At 44.9% G+C, this 21,159-nt stretch overlaps 1 protein-coding gene across 2 annotated transcripts in view; it reads right to left on the bottom strand.

The window, feature by feature from the left end:
* Window positions 1-4,537: 4,537 nt before the first annotated feature.
* Window positions 4,538-21,159, bottom strand: part of LOC123755378 (opsin, ultraviolet-sensitive) — a 51,350-nt gene continuing 34,728 nt past the window's right edge. The window contains exons 5-10 of one of the 2 annotated variants that reach the window (XR_006772504.2): window positions 16,754-16,899; window positions 13,546-13,624; window positions 11,221-11,398; window positions 8,861-9,767; window positions 7,376-7,760; window positions 4,538-6,247 (exon numbers count right to left, since the gene is read on the bottom strand). Coding sequence is in view for 1 of the 2 variants with exons in the window: in XM_045737946.2 (XP_045593902.1) it covers window positions 7,605-7,760; window positions 8,861-9,767; window positions 11,221-11,398; window positions 13,546-13,624; window positions 16,754-16,899 (1,466 nt within the window). In the remaining variant the exon portion in view is untranslated. Of the gene's footprint in view, window positions 7,761-8,860; window positions 9,768-11,220; window positions 11,399-13,545; window positions 13,625-16,753; window positions 16,900-21,159 lie in introns of both variants that reach the window. The other variant, XM_045737946.2, reaches the window with a different exon arrangement.

Genomic DNA, 21,159 nt, shown 5'->3' with positions numbered 1-21,159 from the left:
AATTCTGCGATTTTTTCACATTTCATTACAATGACGCAAAATATGCGAATAGTTCTGCTGACAGAGTTTACATTTAGTCAAATCTACATCAGCAAATGTTTCAAACTCCCAGAGGTACTTGTAGCCGAGCCTAAGCCTAGCAGTGGTAACATCTAGAAGTCTGCTAACCTTATTGGATGACCCATAAAACGTGCGGTTCTTCCTGCATAATAGAATGATGATAGGTGGAGGAACTGGTGTGAATTTCACTTAGCCTCAAGTCTGCGAGATTTTGTTGATGTTCCCGAAATATTACCGCCCTCAGGCTGCTCATTAAAAGCTGACGCCGTCGCACTCTGCAAAAACTGATGTCTTACCTGCTTCGTGGCACCAATTCTCTGCGTCTCCCTTTCCCAGCCTTTATAACGACATTCACCTCAAAATCGTGCCCCCAGTACTTTCCTTAGGAACATAAAGCATTCTTTGTCCCGTCTAGGATTTTATTGCGATAAATGACTTGGTGTGGGCGAGGTATGCATTTAGACGGCCATCATAAATAACAATGTATATAAACAAATCCACAAGGGCCGTGATGAGGGTTCGAACCTAAGTCGCGTCTGGGATCATCCCGGACGTAAGTTCGAATCCTCATCACGGCCCTTGTGGATTTGCTCTTTTGATGCATCACGCAATTGTGATTTTTGTGTGTAACAATGTATATATATATATATATATATATATATATATATATATATATATATATATATTTATAATATATATATAATATATATTATTGAATGTGACCGAAAGGGTGATATCAACGATTCTAGCGCGAATCTCCTTTATTTTCCATACATTTTTCTTCACTTGCGAAGGAAGTTAAAATGGTGCAGCCTAACTCCCCACATCACGGAAAACCAAACAAAACAAAGACACCGCCAACATCACGAGGCTTTGCGCGTTTCCAATACTTCGTATTTTGAATGAATTGGTGGATTACTTCGAAAATGCGACGCACTAGGAGAGAGGACTGGTTGTGGCAGACCAATTGGGGATTTAATCGCCTATTGAAGCTTCCGGAATTTAGAGAGGGTGGACAAGGTCAGATTGTCTGAAATTAGTGTCCGGGATCACTGAACACGGAAACAGAACATAGCCGAGTCTTGGAGCTATCAGGAGTAACTTAAATTTAGTTTTGTGTAGCTTCCAAAAGACTCAAACCAGTAATATAGGATTCCATACAGTTTTATACGAATGCGTATAAAACTACATCAGTCGATGGAATGTTAAGAGGTGGGTTCAGGAGCTGAAGCCCATTCACCACGAATACAAGAATACAAAACAATACACATACACACGTACCACGCAAAAGCAGTATCGTGTCTCGTTCTCATTAGCTTGAACAGCGGCTATTAAACATGCCTTGCCACATTGTGAAGGAGGGGTGAGGGAGGGAGGGAGGGAGAGGCAGGGGTAAATGGTGTGGAAGGGAGTCATAGGAAGGGAGAGACAAACAAATAGGCAGACAGACATTGGGAGAGGGAGTGATTACGAGGAAGACACGCACACATAAATTTGCGAGACTAAAGAGCCAGAGCTCAACCCCCGCAAGCACAACTAGGTGAGTACACACACACGCACACACACACACACACGACTCACTACAAATGATAAGGAAATGTGCGAGGAACTGAATAAGAAATTCCAGGAGGTCTTCACCTTAGAGCAAGGAGAAATTCCAGAGATAAGAGAGGAAATAGTTAACCCAGGAACCTCTGGAAGAGTTTGAGATTACCAGTGGAGAAGTAAGGAAGCTTTTACTAGAGTTGGATGTGACAAAGGCTATAGGCCCAGATGGAATATTCCCCATGGATACCAAAGGAAGGAGCAGAAGCACTGTGCCTGCCACTCTCCATAATGTATAACAAATCACTGGCAACAGGGTAACTGTCAAGAATTTGGAAAGCGGTTAATGTAGTCGAGATATACAAGAAAGGGCACCTGACAGCTGGGTGGACAGCGCTTCGGATTCGTAGTCCTGAGGTTCCGGGTTCGATCCCCGGTGGAGGCAGAGACAAATGGGCAAAATATTTCTTTTACCAGGATGCCCCTGTTACCTAGCAGTAAATAGGTACCTGGGAGTTAAACAACTGCTATGAGCTGCTTCCTGGGGGTGGAGGCCTGGTCGAGGACCGGGCCGCGGGGACACTAAGCCCCGAAATCATCTCAAGATAACCTCAAGATAAGGGGATAGATAGAAGGCACTGAACTATAGACCAGTGTCCCTAACTTGCATACCATGCAAGCTGATGGAGAAGATTGTGCGAAAAAAGCTAGTGGAACATCTAGAGCGAAAGAACTTTGTAACACAGCATCAACATGGGTTCAGGGATGGCAAGTCCTACCTCACAGGGTTAATTGAATTCTACGACCAGGCAACAAAAATCAGGCAAAGAAGAGAGGGGTGGGTAGACTGCATATTTTTGGATTGTCAGAAAGCCTTTGACACAGTATCACACATGAGGCTGGAAAAAAAAACTGGAGCTGCAGGCAGGAGTGAAAGGGAAGGTACTCCATTGGATAAGGGAGTACGTAAGCAACAAAAAACAGCGAATCACTGTGAGGCGTGAGGTCTCAGATTGGCGAGACGTCACCACTCACCAGTTGAGTCCCGCAGGGGTCGGCCCTTGGACCTATACTGTTTCTGATATATGTAAATGGTCTCCCAGAGGGTATAGACTCGTTTCCCTGTTTGCTGATGATGCTAAAATTATGAGGAGGATTGAAACAGAGGATGATAGTAAGAGGCTACAAGACGACCTAGACAGACTGAATGAATGGTCCAACAAATGGCTGCTAGAGTTTAACCCGAGTAAATGCAAAGTAATGAAACTAGGCGGTAGAAACAGGAGGCCAGAAACAGGATACCGAATAGGAGATGAAGTATTTCATGAAACAGTCAGAGATAAAGATCTAGGAGTTGATATCACACCAAACCTGTCTCATGAAGCCCACATAAAAAGAATTGCGTCTGCGGCATACGCGAGGCTGAGCTAACATCGGAACAGCCTTCAGGAACCTGTGTAAGGAATCATTCAGAATCTTGTATACCACATATGTAAGACCAATCCTGGAGTATGCGACCCCAGCATGGAGTCCGTACCTTGTCAAGCACAAGACGAAGCTGAAAAAAGTTTAGAGGTATGCCACTAGACTAGTCCCAGAACTAAGAGACATGAGTTACGAGGAAAGGCTGCGGGAAATGCACCTCACGACACTGGAAGACAGAAGAGTAAGGGGAGACATGATCACTACCTATAAAATCCTCAGGGGAATTGACAGGGTAGATAAGAATAAACTGTTTAACACTGGTGGTACGCGAACAAGGGGACACAGGTGGAAACTGAGTACCCAAATGAGCCACAGAGACGTTAGAAAGAACTTTTTCAGTGTCAGAGTAGTTAACAGATGGAATGCATTAGGCAGTGATGTGGTGGAGGCTGACTCCATACACAGTTTCAAATGTAGATATGACAGAGCCCAGTAGGCTCAGGAATCTGTACATCAATTGATTGGCAGTTGAGAGGCGGGCCCAAAGAGCCGAAGCTCAACCCCCGCAAGTACAAATAGGTGAGTACACAGCCAGCCAGGGGGGGGGGGAAGAGAGGGAGCGAGTGGGTGAGAGAAAATGATGGACATAAGTGACCGACTCGTACAGGAAATTGCAGCAAAATACAGTATCATATTCGAAAAATTTTATAATTTCATACCCACATTAATGTTATATCAGACCATGTTAATTATAGCCGGCAGCTGCTGCAAGAATCGGAACTGTACTTTTTTTTTATTATGTCTCTTTAAAAACAATAAATATAAAAATCGTGTTAACTTTTCAACCATTTTTTATGTACTACACAAGATTTATTTGTTCCTTTGCAAGTAGTGCTACATAGCCTTGGTGCCTTTTTTTGATAATTACTTACTCTTTGCTAGTATTCTCTGTATTTGTTTGTTATTTGTCTCTGCTTGCTTGATTTAGCAAGAACAAACAATGGCACGAAACTTAAGCAACTCAATTTAGATGCAGTCTTAGTGAGAATTCAACACACCTTTTAGCTTGGGGAAAATCTTGGAGCAGGATGGTGGGATCAAACCCTCGTCTTAGGTTATCCCAGATTGGAGCAGGATGTGATTTACAAAACATTGGACTGGGTTCACGTTTGTCTCGTTTTTACACGTTTCCTTAAACCTGATGCCGTTGTTCACCTAGCAGTAAATGTATATTTTGGAATTAGTCAACTATTGTGGGTTGCATCTGATGAGAGATCCAGTCAGTGTAGGCGTAGGGGGGAGGGAGGGGGACCTCGATCAGCCATACAGGGGTCCCTGACCCCCGATAGACGGAGAACAAATGAAACATTGATTATGATACATTAACCTTTTATTGAGCAAATCATTTTTACATGAGCGGTCAGTGCTAGTGATTTGGGTGTGACACATTGCCACTATACAAGGAATAACGTTACTACTTTGCTTAATCCTATGACACACACACACACACACACACACACACACACACACACACACACACACACACACACACACACACACACACACACACACACACACACACACACACACACACACATCCCCAGGATTCAGTCCATAGCAGGCATCCAACTCCTAGGTACCTATTTACTGCTAGGTGAACAGAGGCGTCTGGTGAAACTCTGTCCATTTGTTTGTGCTTGTACCTATCAGTGTGTATGGGAGAGTGAGGTGTAGCTTTTTATGTCCCACCTACTAGCCTTGTACCTGTTGCGTTTCATCTTGACTACTCTTGAGTTCCAGATTCTTTACCTTTACCTTTACCTTAAAGTTGTGGATGGAGGTGGCTTCCACAACTTCCTCTTTAAGAGCTTTCCACATGTTAAGTACCCGTACAGGGTACGGGTATTTTTTTACGTCCCTTTGGCTCATTTGCACTTCCGTCTTCCATCTGTATCCTCTTGACCTGCTTTCTCTCAGTCTGAAGAGGTTATCCTTGTCTACCTTATCTATTTCCCTCAGTATCTTATAAGTTGTGATCATATCCCCTCAGTTCCTTCTATCCTCTAAGATTGTGAGATTTAGTATCATTATCCTATGTTCGTAGCTTAACCCTCTCTACTCTGCCTGACTGGAGCCTTCTTGTTCCTTAATGCTTACTACTACTACTGCTCTTTTCCTCTCCAGCAGCTGACTAGTGGCTTGTATTATAGAAATCCCGTTCATTGGTTCTTCTTGGCCCAGCTTCATGAGAAATGGTTGTTGTCTGGCAATGAGTCTGAATAGGGTTCTCTTTTGTACTCACCTAGTTGTACTCGCCTAATTGTGCTCACGGGGGTTGAGCTTCGACTTTTGGTCCTGCCTCTCGACCGGCAGTCGACTGGTGTACAGATTCCTGAATCTCTTGGGCTCTTGTTATATCTACATTTGAAAATGTGTATGGAGTCTGCCTTCACCACATCACTGCCTAATGCATTCCATTTGTTAATTACTCTGACACTTAAAAAGTTAGTTCTAGTTTCTCTGTGGCCCAGCTGGGTACTCGGTTTCCACTTGTGTCCCCCTTGTGCTAAATAAATTGTCTTTATCTACTGTTTTTTGATCTACTTTTTTTCCTCTAAATTCTCAGAGGAATTTTATCAATTCCTCTGAGGATTTTGTATGTGGTGATCTTGTCTCCCCAACTCTTCTTTCTTCCAGCAACGTGAGGTTTAGTTCCCGTAGTCTCTCCTCGTAACTCATACCCCTCAGCTCGGGTACTAGTTTAGGGGCATACCTTTTGAACCTCCAATTTGGTCTTATGCTTGGCCAGATACGGACTCCACACTGGAGCTGGATCCTCCAGGATTGGTGTGACATATGTGGTAATTAAGGTCCTAAATGATTCCTTACACAAGTTTCTGAAGGACTGTTCTAATGCTGGCCAACCAACATAATATGCCACTGATGATATCCACTTGATGTGGGATGTGATATCAACTCCCAGGTCTTTCTCTCTGATTCTTGAAGAATTTCAACTTCCAACTACGTTGTATCTGACCTCCTGCTTCCTACACCTATCTTCATTACTTTACATTTACTCGGGTTAAACTCTAATAACCACTCGTCGGATAATTCCTTCTGTTAGTCCAGGTCGTCTTGTAGCTTCATGACGTCCTCCTCTGTCTGAATCCTTTTCATAATTTTGACGTCAGCAAACTTTGACATGAGTTTATACCATCTGGAAGATCATTTACATATATAAAAAACAAGATAGGTCCGAGTACAGAACTCTGTAGGAATTCGCTAGTGACATCACACCATTCTGAGACTGTGGTGGGTTTGTCTGTGTGTGTTTGTGTGTATATCTGTTTGTGTGTGGTTACCTTGAGATGAGTATTGTGTGAGTGATATCGTGTGTGTGTGTGTGTGTGTGTGTGTGTGTGTGTGTGTGTGTGTGTGTGTGTGTGTGTGTGTGTGTGTATGTGTGTGTATGTGTGTGTGTGTGTGTGTGTGTGTGTGTGTGTGTGTGTGTGTGTGTGTGTGTGTTAGCATCTTTATTCATGTACTCACCACTGTGAGTACTGTGCGCGCTTGTGTTTACAAACACAAATGTACAACACATACATGCCTACAGGGATATATACATAAATTAATATTTACACCTCACATACATACTACCAGTCTTAAACTACACACCAATCCTATTACACACCAATCGTAAAGAGCCCATTCAAGAACGCTTGAGAGTATTAAAAATTCCACGTTCTGGCTATTACAAAATATTTGAAAGTTTTATGCTTTTTCCAGTCTATGCGAAAAGCCGGTATTTACATTTGTTATTTTCTTAGAATAAGCTAGTTGAGGAACTACAAGTGACACGAGCGGACACATATATGTCGCGTTGGAGTCATATCTCTTTCGATTCATTGTTGTAAATACACAAAATGTGGCAGATGCCGTCACATTTGGAACATTATCGTAACATCTGCCAAGAACACCCAGGCAGTATCTGGGCTCTTTTGAGAGATTCAAAAGAGTAAGCTCGTCGTACAGTGAATGAGTAATTACAATGAGTAAATATTAATAATCATGAGCGGATAATACAAATGTATATAATAAAATAAGGTAAATTAATACAAATGTAGTCGGTATACACTCGCTGCTAGCAGAATGTACGAGACCAGCTTTAGAGTTGAAATGTTTCTGAGCTTATCTGACTGAGGAAATCTGTATTCTCTGGGGATAGTGTGCGTCTGGCGAAACTAGATCCCAAAATTGTTAAATATGAAATTTATCTTCATATAAGCGAAGATAATTGTGTGTGAACCACGGACTGTGAATGTGTACTTGTACAAATATACTTTACCTGTAACCGAGTCCTAGACGATCAAACGATGCGTGTATTGTAAAGTATCTTGTATCCCTGTAACGCCAGGGATACAAGTCACATTGTACACAAGATCATACTCCGTCCCGAGATGTGTGAAAGATATCCGTTGCTGCACCCCCAATGCTCTGTGATATACAAAGACCTGTGTCGCTAAGGGCCCTGGCGAAGGATCTTATTGCGACAGATTGAGGAATGGAAGAAGGTCCTAGACGTCGTTCATCTGGTGCAAGTTGCCCCTGAGGCAGACGTGGATGGTTGAGGAGCGTCGCCGTTTGTTGTTTATGGTGGCGACAGTGACAGTCTGCGCCAAGTCGCTCGCCGCGCACTGGCAGCAGTTAATGTGGCGCTGAGTCTTGCTTACCTGGGGAAGACGAGAGCTTATATAGGAACGTGGACACTTTATCAAATGCCAAAAAAACGGAATCGGTCCATACACTTACGAGAACATGTTGATACCAAAGTAGAATTTGTCAGGCGATGAAACAATATATTTTATTTTCAGTACTAAGGATTGTATGCATGAACCCCCCCTCTAGGTATAAATACATATACACATGTCATGTACTAGCGTCATGTTTGACCGTGGCCATGTAATAGCAGGGACATAGACCCTTACACAGCAAATCTCTCTGTCCGGCAGGGACGGCAGGGATATGCTTAGGTGAAGCACAGATCACTGAATAGAAATAGCATAATAGAAAATGACCTGACAAATCCTGAATGCAGTTCTGTAAAGACACTAAATCCTGCATGTGTTACAGCACTTCAGCGCTGATTACACAATGACTAACCTGTCCAGTACTTGGTTTCTGGACTAAATCATATTCCTTTATGATTGTTATTGAAGTGTACATTGTGTTGGAACCTGGGGATTGTCGGCACATCTCGCCAGATGGTTACGAGGTGGGGCTCCGAGCTGAAGCTCTGTTTGTGCATACATGAGGTAAGGTAATTGTCAGGAGGAAACACTAAACCATTACGACTATACAGTTGAACTAGGTGAGTGCAATTAGAGTATTACGTAAAGGAAGCCTATTAAGCTCCCCTCTGCTACCTTACCCCCGCGCATACGCGCGCGCACACACACACGCGCACACATGCACACGCACACACACACACGCACGCACACACACACACGCACACACACACATGCACACGCACACACGCACGCACGCACACACACACACACACACACACACACACACACACACACACACACACACACACACACACACACACACACACACACACACACACACGCCCTTTTGAGCCATTACCAGTATCAAGAGCTGATACTGGAGATCTGTGGAGGTGCGACTGCACCCAGCGTGACGGGAGATATCTCCCGAATATCCTGACCCTTTTCCCAGTGCTATATAGTCGTAATGGCTTATCACTTCCCCTGATAGTTCCCGTCATACTTTCCCCCATACAGGGCAAGCGAGGAGGCTGAGTACTTACGTTGAGCTTTGAGAGGGAGAGTCTGGGGCTCCTGGAGCAGGTGGTGGCAATGGAAACTCTGCGAGGATCGGGGGAGGTGGAGCGCACGGAGACGTTGCTGGAGTCATTGTGGAGGGGGAAGGAGGGGGTCAGGAGGGCCACATGGTCCCACGTGCATGGCCCCGTCTGCTTCAGCACACAATTCGGAGTGGTAGTGCGCATGAGCCCCCCGCCTCCCCCCAGGTACATCTGTCGTGGGCAACGGTGCACCTGCCCCCGACGGTTGTACCGCTCTAGAGACGATTCCGAGCAGAAGAGCGCCGAGCGCAGGAACCTTCGCTTCTCCCTGTGATAGGCGAGATAGGTGATAAAGTGGGCAGGGATGATCCTATCGTCGTGACGCAAAAGATCAGGTTCTGACATATTAGCGCTGTCACCACTGGCGATCATGCCGATGTCAGGCACTAGCAAACAGTCGCACGATTCACCAGTGTCGGTTATCGCCGCTATGGAGTTATTCCTGGTGCTGACTCCCGTGAAGTATCCAGGGGATGGGGCGCCGTCTGAGTGCCAGTGTTGGTGCGGCGAATCATCGGGCAGTGCTAAAATAGAGTTGACGGAAACACGCTGAGCAGCGTTCGAAGGCTTATTGTGCATCTGTTGCTGCGATGCGGCCACGCTGGAAAAGAAGTGCTGGAGTGAGGAACGGAAGTGTGGGTGGCTCATGCCGTAGACGATGGGGTTGTAGATGACGGAGGCCTTGGCGAAGAGCGCGGGCAGGGTCGCCACCCAGGGCGTCAGCAGCCGCACCTCGCCGAACTGACCGATGATGCTGATGACGGCATACGGGCTCCAGCTGACGATGAAGAGCACGATGAGCGTCAGCACCATCTGCGCCGTCCGCAGGTCATTGCGACGCATCAGTGTCCTGCAGAGGCAGAGGGAGTAGCTAACACAGCCGCAGAGGTTGAGGGAGAGGGAGCAATGGATAGACTGAGCAAGTCGGTCACAGGAGGGGTCACCCAGGAAAGAAATCAAGGTTGTTGTTTTGTTTTAGTTTTAGCTCCTGTGAACGAAATGTCCATGTAGCACGGGCTATAGTGAGCCCGTAAGAAGTCAAGGAAGAAATCATTATAAAATACTATGAAAAGTAGCGCCTCACAAATATCCACGTTTTCTATGCGTTGGTTGGTAAAGTTAGGTAGGTTACTTGGGTTTGTACGTTTCTGGTTAGGTTAGAACTTTGTATCATGTAGGATGTGACAAATTAAGAGAATTGGCTGCTCAAGCACCAATCAAACGCAAGGGTCCCGCTGTAAGTGACAAAGGGCTTTGCTGATTGGCTTAGACGGGGAAAATTAACCAGTCATAGTGAGCCTTAGTGTAACCTCTTCCCATTGCCCTAGGCAAGTAAAGTGGTGTGACGACACAAGTGATAACAGTCTCTCATTGAGCTCCATCTTTTTTGTCCCCCATAATAAATATAAATTGTTATACATGAATTATATGAAAAAGTGAATCTAGATTAGAATTTTTTTATTCAGGTAAAGGTACATATATTGAATTTCCTGACAACATCCTAAACGTTCCCCTGCCAGTTTTTTACGGCGGAACGTTATAACAAAATTCATTAATATTAAAACATAAAATGAATGTTGTGATTGCATTGTTTCCTGGTGTGATAACGTGAGGCTTAACTCCTGTGATCCTCTCATGGCTGTAATCATCCTCTAATTGTCTCTAATGAATGGTGTACTTGGTTGGACGGTAGAGCGACGGTCTCGCTTCATGCAGGTCGGTGTTCAATCCCCGACCGTCCAAGTGGTTGGGCGCCATTCCTTCCCCTCCCCCGTCCCATCCCAAATCCTTATCCTGACCCCTTCCAAGTGCTATTTAGTCGTAATGGCTTGGCGCTTTCCCATGATAATTCATTCATTCATTCATTCGCCACTCCGTAAATAATGTAGCTGTTTTGTCTTACGTACGAACCCAAGCAACCCACCTAACCAGTCGAGGTCGATATATAGAAAACGTTATTATTACTGTGCTTACCGTAATTATTTGGCTTATCTGTGGAGCGTTGACTTGCCTGTGGAGCGTTGACTTGCCTGTGGAGCGTTGACTTGCCTGTGGAGCGTTGACTTACCAGTGGAGCGTTGACCTACCTGTGGAGCGTTGACCTACCTGTGGAGCGTTGACCTACCTGTGGAGCGTTGACTTGCCTGTGGAGCGTTGACTTGCCTGTGGAGCGTTGACTTTCCTGTGGAGCGTTGACTTTCCTGTGGAGCGTTGACTTTCCTGTGGAGCGTTGACTTTCCTGTGGAGCGTTGACTTTCCTGTGGAGCGTTGACTTACATATTGACTGCGGGGTGCTGGCTTACCTGGAGGAGGCGTGGGTGAGGAGGCGGGAGTGCTGGAAGAGAGCGACCAGGATGTAGGAGTAGCAGCAGACGATAGCCACGATAGGTAGCAGGAACCCTCCCACCAGCAGGTACACGTAGTAGCCCCGGTTGCTCCTAGTCCTGCTGATGTAGTCCCACGAACACGATGTCAGTAGTCCTGGAGGAAGTACATGGGGTATGAGTAGTCCTGGAGGAAATACATACGGTATGAGTAGCCCTGGGGGAAGTACATGGGCATGAGTAGCCCTGGGGGAAGTACATGGGCATGAGTAGCCCTGGGGGAAGTACATGGGCATGAGTAGCCGTGAGTGTAATACTGTTGATGTCAGCTGAAGGAGATACTCTATGATGTCAGCACCTCTGAAGGAGATACTGGTGATGTCAGCATGCACGAGGAAGATACTGGTGATGTCAGCATGCACGAGGAAGATACTGGTGATGTCAGCATGCACGAGGAAGATACTGGTGATGTCAGCATGCACGAGGAAGATACTGGTGATGTCAGCATGCACGAGGAAGATACTGGTGATGTCAGCATGCACGAGGAAGATACTGGTGATGTCAGCATGCACGAGGAAGATACTGGTGATGTCAGCATGCACGAGGAAGATACTGGTGATGTCAGCATGCACGAGGAAGATACTGGTGATGTCAGCATGCACGAGGAAGATACTGGTGATGTCAGCATGCACGAGGAAGATACTGGTGATGTCAGCATGCACGAGGAAGATACTGGTGATGTCAGCATGCACGAGGAAGATACTGGTGATGTCAGCATGCACGAGGAAGATACTGGTGATGTCAGCATGCACGAGGAAGATACTGGTGATGTCAGCATGCACGAGGAAGATACTGGTGATGTCAGCACCCCCTGTCAGTATCTGTCAATCCTGACTATACACTGTCGCGAGTCATGCTTAAGTCTTACCACAGTACCGACATCTGGGGCCAAACTGGCATTTCCAAGCCATATGTCCCCAACGAGAACACTTCATACATAATATAGGCTCCTCAATTGTTTTTTTTAATTTTGCCACTGTCCTGTATCCAAGTGCTTGCACAAAAAGTCTTTCTGGAGCCTTACCCATTAATGAGGCAACACTTTGGCTTTATTTTTCACCATGTTCAATGGTCCTCTTAGCCTACCCAACACTTTCATTCTTAGGGTAAAGAAATTCAGGATCCAAGTATGTCGGATACTTAAAAACAATAACTTTAGTGTAAATTATTCCTACTTTAGGAGTAACCAAAACTATTCTTTAATCCGTCAGTCATTAGATGTTCTACTGCCTCTTCTGTCCCAACTGTTATGTAGGGCCGGTGAACACCCTCCTTAAATAATGGTTCATATTCACCAAATTCATTAGCCAATTGAACGGTCCACTACAGCTTCTGATGAAAAGTTAGTTGACGTGTCGAGGGAAATAACAGCGGCTTGTTGACCAGACCACACACTAGAAATTGAAGGGACGACGACGTTTCGGTCCGTCCTGGACCATTCTCAAGTCGACTGTGATGAGGACAGGTAGGGACAGGCATTAAATAGGCAAGAGAGAGCTGAGGAGGAAAGTCAGGTGTAGGGGATAGTAGTAATGAGAACTGCAGCAGGCTACTTCAGCCACGTTATTGTGACTCATCGCCTGCAACAGCGGCTTCCTTCCATTAATGTGTGCCTCTTGCTGTGTGTGGTCCTGTTGCATCCTTCCGGTGAGATTTTCCTCCTGTGTTTGTATAGAACTTTGAAACTCAGGTCCCGTCTGTCGACGATCACCACACTTCTTCGGTCGTTCATCACTGTCAGTATCACTTAACTCTCTGTGCACAGTTTTCCGTTTTTTGCCTCCTGGTCATTGCCATCCGAAAAGGCCTGGAAATGGGGGTAGAAATAGCCTAAGCTACTCTATCCCTTTGAGATGTGTTTCTTTCTTGTCTCAGTAAACATACTTGAACTTGAAGGCCTGGAATCGTCTTGTCCATCATCCATCAAAGTCACTGGATCACAAATTCACAACTTTCTAGAGTGCTCCAAGATGCACTCTTCCTCCACCACGGCTGGGATGGAACTCCGGCGTCCAGAACAGGGGATACGAGTTTGGGGTCCATGGAAGGACACAGTAGCTTGGCGTCAGTGGTGGGGGATACAAAATTAGGTTCGAAGGGAAGGGATACGAGCTCTGGATTCAGGTAATTTGGAATACAAGCCTGTGAATACATGGACAAATAATACGAAATATCATCAAGATCCAGGCAACGCCGGGTACCATTTTTAGCATAATGGCATACTCACAGAGGTTCCGCTCTCACCTTCAGGAACATAGGCGCTCCAACCGAAGAGTGGCGGTAGGGCGAGCACACTGCAGTAGGCCCAGACGACCAGGATCAGCTGTGGAAACAAATTTGAATTTTGAACAAAAATAACAATTTCATTAAAACAAAATTTGAATATGAGGATCAAATTTGTTTAGGGTATTTTTGAAAGGTAGCAAACCTTCACGACGTTCTTGTTAATAACATCTGAAAGGTAGTAGACCTCGTTGTCTTGTCTGAGAAACCCTTTCTTCAACATGACGTATGCTCGTGCATGACATCGCACTTCTCTTCCCTACCCTTCTTCCATTTATCCGTCCCGCGTCGTTTCGAGGCCTTAAACCCCGACACTTCCACCAGTTCCCCGCCTTTTACTCCTCTGCTGTCTGAAACTGAGGGTGTTCCTCATGATATGATCCACCAACCGGTATTTCCACCCTTCCTTTCCAGTATTCTGTTGCCCTTCGTCTCAGTGTAACTTCTCCACTTTCTCCCTCTTCTGTATCCACTGTGACCTTAACTTTCAGTCCCCATATTCTTCTCAGCCTTCCCTTTTGTCCTTTGACCCTTCCCGACAACTGTCTATCCTGCCCGATATCCATCCTCCTCACAGACATCCTAGTGTTGTCCGCTCTCGTTCTCCCTCACAACCTGAAACTGTAATGAGGCTGTCGCACGGTACATTGCTAGTGGCACGCCTGTGTTTCGCAGTGACACTGGGTGAGAATACGAAGTCAGGTTCTTCTTTCTTCTTCCCCAGTGGACAGAAGGCTTTTGTCTAACCCCCCGCTCTCCAGTTCCCCCCTGTCCCTGCATCTCCTCTCATCTTGGAGATGGAGTTAGCTGACATCGCTTCAACAATATGAAGGTGTTCCCCAAGGTAGTATTCTGAGTATTACTCTTTTCCAAGTGGCCCTAAATGGTCTTCCTTCCTCTCTTCTCTCTGGCATTTTTTCGGCCCCGTATGTTTATGATCTCACTCTCTGCTGTTGGGGTGATGACGGCCCTTTCCTCCTACGACAGCTTCAACTTGAGATCGATGCTGTGTCGTCCTGGGCCACTGATCATGGCTTCAAGTTCTCTACAACTAAGACTTGTGCAATGACTTTTACTCGGAACCAGGACGTTTTTCGTCCACCATTGTCGCTCTATGGTAGTCCTCTTCTGTATAAAGATTTTGCTAAACTTTCGGATTGATCTTTGACTCCAGCTTGTCTTAGTCACCTCATATCATACCTCCATGTTGAATACTCTAAGGTCCTTACCTTTTTTAAAGTCTTGTCCCGTACTTCATGGGAAAGCTGATAAATGCACTTTCATTTATCTGAACTCGTCTCTCTTGCTGTCTAAACTCGATTATGGCTGTCCCTCCTACTCCTTCACCTCTCCTTCGACTCTTCGTTGTCTTGATGTTCTGCACCATACTGGGTTATGCCTCAGCTCTGGTGCCTTTTGTTCATCCCTACCCTGAGTCTGTATGTTGAAACCGGAGTCCTGTCTCTACAGGATCATACTGATTGTTACTACCTTCACTACCTTGTGCGGTCCCCGCAACCCCCCCTCACTTATGTTGTGTTTTGACTGGTACCCCCTCATGTGGGCCCCTCTTCCCTTTCACCACCTTCCTTTTTCTGTACGGATATATCGCATGTACGATTCCCCTCGCAATTCATGTTAGCAATGTCTTTCCTCGTGTCGTTCCATCCTTGCACTCATGGAGGGTACCCTATTGCAAGACCTTGACTCGCATGGAAAAGGCTTCTAAAGGCTTCTACCCCTCCTACATATTCTGCAACACCATTCCCTTCAACATATTTCTTTGCACTCGCACTCCATTGCCATCCTCGCAGATGAGCGAACTCTGCTGAAGGTGTAGGCCACTCTGTTGTCTCTCCTGACCGCATCTATATGTGCCGCCTGTCTCTGGAAACTGGCATCTTCACGGCAGAACTTATGCAAACTTGTATGCACTTCGTGAACTTCTTTTCCGACGCCAACGTTCCTTTGTTATCATGGTCGACTCCTGCAGTGCCTTCATGACCCTGGAGTCATTTAACCCTATGTATCCTGTGGTAATCGAAATTCAACATTGGCTGTTTCTTATCTCTAGCAGATTTAAGACAGTTGAGTTTTGCTGGATTCCCAGCCATATTGGTGTTACCTTTAATGAACGTACAGACACTGCCACTAAGGAGACTCTGCACCTGTTCAACCACTTAGGCTGGACGGTAGAGCGAGGGTCTCGCTTCTTGCAGTTAGGCGTTCAATCCCCGGCCATCCAAGTGTTGGGCACCATTCCTTTCCTCCGTCCAATCCCAAATCCTTATCCTCATCCCTTCCAAGAGTTACATAGTAGTAATGGCTTAGCACTTTCTCCAGATTATTACGTACCTTGTCCTATTAACAACAAGGTCATTCTTTATTCAGATTTCCACCAGTCATTCATTCCTCAATTAGAGACCACTGGCAAGGTCGTTGGTCTGAGATTATAGGTAATCAGACTGCGCACTCTTAACAATAACGTATCCCCTTGGCCTTCCTCCTACCACTGTAATTGACGGTGAGAAATGGCTTTGGCTAGGTGATGTATTGACCACATACGCTTAACTCATAGGCATTTAGTAGAACGCCGCCCTTGCTACTTATTGTTCAAACTGCATTGTCCCACTTATAGTCGTGCACCTCCTTGTGGAATGTCCCGATTTTCAGGATGAGCGTATGTCTTGCTTTCCTAATGTCCCTCGACAAAATCCTTGATGAATCTGATGACTTTGATATCGCTTGTCTCATGTGCTTTTGTTCTCGTATTGGCATCCTCGGTGATATTTAGCGCCTTTTGAATATCCAGCGACTCTGATGGTGCTACATAGTCTCCCTGACTTGGTGTCTTCTTTTGTTAATTACTTAATGAAACCCAATGTTTACTGTCGAGGAAAACAAATTTCACCTTTTATTAGCTATGATTTATTTAATAGTGTTCTACTTCGAGGTGGATGGCTTACCTTCCTGGCGGGGGATGCACTCTGAGGGAAGGAGGCTTACCTTTCTAACGGTAGTGCTTTCTTAGGTAAGGGGGCGAGCCATCCTGACGGTAGTGCTCTCTGAGGAAAGGGAAGGGAGGCTTACCTTCCTGGTGGTGGTACATTTTGAAGGGGAGAGTCTTAGTCTTCCTAGCGGTATGTGCTTTGGGGAGGAAGGAGCTTACCTTCCTGGCGGTGGTGCGGGTGATGCGCCACTTGGAGGAGGAGGAGGTAGTGCGGAGGACGATCAGGCGCTCCACAGCTATCCAGGAGAGGGTGACGATGGAGACCAGCCCCAGCAGGCCCACCCCTCCGCCATAGATGTTGCACCCTGCGGCGGGGTGCAGAAAAGTGGGTGAGATGGGGGTTGTATAGCGTGGGAGAGAGAGGGGGTGGGAGGGAGGTTGTTTTCTGGAGCAGTTGTCCGGGGCTGCTTCCTACGGCTTTAGAAGCCACCTGTGGTTCTCTGCGTGCTTATGTTCTCTTACATTTCTACCTTTTGGTGTATTAATGGGTCGTTTCTTTTCTGTATTCAATGTCCAGGAAAGATTTCCTTCATCTGCCACATAAGCTGCTAATGCTCCTGCCCGTCCCAGGTGCCCCATGGCCCATGACCCACTCCCTACATAACCCCTCTCCTCTCCCACTTGCCTACACAACCCCTACTCCCTCTCCAACAGCTGCGTTCCCTCAAAGATCTGTTTTCCTTTTCACCGTACTCCAAATTGCTTTAGAGGCGAAAGCCTGCAGTTCTCCGTGGGGTTCGCCCATCACTTCCTTGTGGAATTATGTAGCACTACAGCAAGTAGTTAAGGCGACTGATTGGCTGGGCCTTCTCTGTTTCTTTTGGTTTTTCATGTTAAATAATTATGGCCGTCATCAATACGTTAGGTCTACTGAACACTCCGAGAACTCAATGCAATACTTATCTGACCCCACACCCACAGGGGCCTCGCGCCTGAGTGAACAGCGCCCTGGGGTCGTAGTCCTAAGGGCCCGGGTTTGATTCCCAGTTGAGGCAGAAACAAATGAGCAGGGGGTTTCTTTCATCGGTTGCCTCTGTTCGCCTAACTGCAAACAGACACATGGGAGAAATATATGTAGTAGATATGTCGGTACATTAGACAACCAAAGGTTAGGAAGGCGGGGCCCCAAGATCTAGCATCTCAATCCTGCATGTGCAAATAGAAAATGCACACATATACATCCCCATGGAGGAAAAACTTTCATTAAATTTACCAAGAGTCCGAGGACTAGCAAATACATTTTACTCGACGAGAATAATAGACTTCCTGAAAAAGGTCCACAACACAAATATTCTCCTGGAAATATTCTCCTTTTCCTTTGTAGTAACACCAAAGAGCAAGGAAGGTAAAGTGAGCGCTTCAGTACCTTAAACACACACACACACAGAGCAAGTCGCAGCGTCGCGAGATGCTCCCAACCACTTGGGCTGGACGGTAGAGCGCCGGTCTCGCTTCATGCAGGTCGGCGTTCAATCCCCGACCGTCCACAAGTGGTTGGGCACTATTCCTTTCCCCCCGTCCCATCCCAAATCCTTATCCTGACCCCTTCACAGTACTATATAGTCGTAATGGCTTGGCGCTTTCCCCCCCTGATAGTTTCCTTCCCTTCCAGCTGAGTTCCAGACCTTTACAAACGAATCGTCAAGTGAAAGAATATTTTCTTGCTGGTTTACAGATTCGAGATTCTACTCGGGTACCTAATGGTATACCTGTACACTTGGGTAGCTAATGGTATACCTGTATACTTGGGTAGCTAATGGTATACATGTATACTTGGGTACTAATGGTATACCTGTACACTTGGGTAGCTAATGGTATACCTGTACACTTGGGTAGCTAATGGTATACCTGTACATTTGAGTACCTAATGGTATACCTGTACACTCGGGTACCTAATGGTATACCTGTACACTTGGGTAGCTAATGGTATACCTGTACACTCGGGTAGCTAATGGTATACCTGTACACTCGGGTAGCTAATGGTATACCTGTACACTTGGGTACCTAATGGTATACCTGTACACTTGGATACCTATTGGTCACACCTATACACTCGGACATGTACTTCAATAAATGTATTAATGGGAGGGTTGGAAATACAATTTAATACCTTAAGAATTTCCTTTATTTTTTTTAAGTTTAAACTCTTAAAGTTTGTGTAAAATATTTTCAAGTTTTTATTAATCTAAATAGTGTTAATATTAATACTCGTTTTAACAGATGAAATGTAAACATTATTTTACTGTATTAAATGCTCCTGGTTGTGGCTCGTATCCTTTCACCTAATACACCCACGTGTTAGCGGAACCAGTCAATCCGTTAAAAATACGACGTATTCGTAAATATTAAAGCACCGTAATATTAAACCCTTTTCTATGCCTCGGCCTCGATAGATTAGATGGGTTACTTCAATCGAAAGAACGGACATAGCACCTGTGGCTTGGGTTCGAACGCTTTTTAGTACCCCTTATTTTGTCCGTTGTGGCAACACAAAGGTACTTTTACTACCACTTAACAATTAAAATGTTCATAGGGACTTTTACTACCACTTAACAGTTAAAATGTTCGTACACACAGGAGCTCAACTGCGGTGTTCTGAAACGATGACACGAGCAATTCGAACCTTTCAATGGTCTCTGGTGTTTTCTATCTGAATTGAACAGGCAGAATGGGGTTGGTAATGACACTGATTGGGCACTAGTGCCGGTTAGAGTGCCCAAATGTCACCAGTCGGTCAATCAGATTACCTGGCTGCGAGTGGTAGTTTAGCTTTTAGTTGATAATAAATATTTTCCTATCCACTTTATATTTTTTTTTTACTTCCCTCCCATATTTTACGTCCCCCTTTTTTACTTCCCCTATTTACTTCCCCTTTTTGACTTCCCATTTTTTATTTCTTTTTTATTCCCCCTTCTTTATTCTCCATTTTAATTTCCCCTTCTTTATTCTCCATTTTTATTTCCCCTTCTTTATTTCCCCTGTTTTACTTTTTTTTATTTCCCCTTCTTTATTCCCTTTTTTTACTTCCCATCTTTTACTTCCCACTTTTTTACTCGACTTTTTTTTGCATCTCCTATTTTTATTTACCCCCTTTTTTAATTAATTGATAATGATATATAATGATATATAAGTTGGTTACATTTGGTCTAGCGGCGACTCGAGCTTTATATTTAGCTCACCTTTTTGAAGATTGAGTCCCGCGTGAAAGTCGTATTTACTAATAAAGAATTTCTGAGCTCTTGATCGGAAACATTTATTGTGATATAAGTTTAATATTTTGTAGTGCATTTGTAGTTTCCTTATTTTATAGAGAACACCAAACGCTGCGAACCAGGAATTGTCAAGCATTTATCCTTTCACTTACGAAACCTGTACATCTTTTCTCCGTCATGACAGATTGATCTTTTATTGAGCAGTTTACGAGCAATGAAAGTTCTTAAATCAATGTTAATATTGTTATAAATAAGCTCGTAGCGCTTCAGTACTCGCAAACTGTTTAATAAATGTATACAAAGCCGTCATGACTGAGGAAAGATGCACAGGTTTCGTAAATGGTTGCGTAAATGGTTAGTGAATCCTGATTCTGGTTAGTGGTATTTCGGCTCTGGCTCTGGTTAGTGGTATTTCGGCTCTGGCTCTGGTTAGTGGTATTTCGGCTCTGGCTCTGGTTAGTGGTATTTCGGCTCTGGCTCTGGTTAGTGGTATTTCGGCTCTGGCTCTGGTTAGTGGTATTTCGTAAAAGCCAAATTAATTGTGTGGAGTACAATGGTGGTTGTCTGGTGCTGTTTATAATGAAATTCTTGGTGGCTGCGCTCAATGGTTGGGATTCATTATTGAAGTATTAGCGCGAGTGATCCTCATCCTGGCTAGTCAGCTTTGTCTTTAATTGTAATCTGTGTTTTTATTTATTTTATTTCCTGAAGGAATACAGAGGGGGAGGGGGTTGGTGTGTTGTGTATTTATTATTTATAGTTACTATTTGTCTGCAGGATCGAACTGTTAGCTCTTGGACCCCGCCTTTGGGCCCCCGATGGAGACCTAATCTTCTCTATCATATCTTCTACTCGTGTCTCTCTAACGCGCGCACACACGCACACACACACACACACACACACACACACACACACACACACACACACACACACACACACACACACACACACACACACACACACACACACATTCTCTCTCTTATAGTATAGATAATGTTTTGAATTGTTGTGAAATATAATTGTCAACAGATTACCACAACGTTTATTACCACAGATTACAATAGATTACCACCACGTTTTTTTTTAATTTAGCGTGTGATGCATGTGTAATATCATGGGGGAAGTTTTACGTAAATTAATGTTCGTATGCTGTAATGACATCGTTTTATTTTCTCTGTGATAATGTTTCCAAATCGATGCTTCTAGATCAATATTTCTAAATCAATGTTTTTATATCAGCCATAGGCAAAAGTACCGGCCGCTAATTATGAAACTCTCCTGCTGTGTATAAGCTAAATATTATCGTGTAGTAGAGCCAGTTTTGTAAATAATGTTCCTTATATCAGTGGTCTC

This window comes from Procambarus clarkii, chromosome 20 (assembly GCF_040958095.1).
Source record: "Procambarus clarkii isolate CNS0578487 chromosome 20, FALCON_Pclarkii_2.0, whole genome shotgun sequence".
In the NCBI taxonomy this organism is placed as follows: domain Eukaryota; kingdom Metazoa; phylum Arthropoda; class Malacostraca; order Decapoda; family Cambaridae; genus Procambarus; species Procambarus clarkii.
Note: the sequence above shows the minus strand (reverse complement) of the source record. Positions and strands in the feature narration are given on the sequence as shown.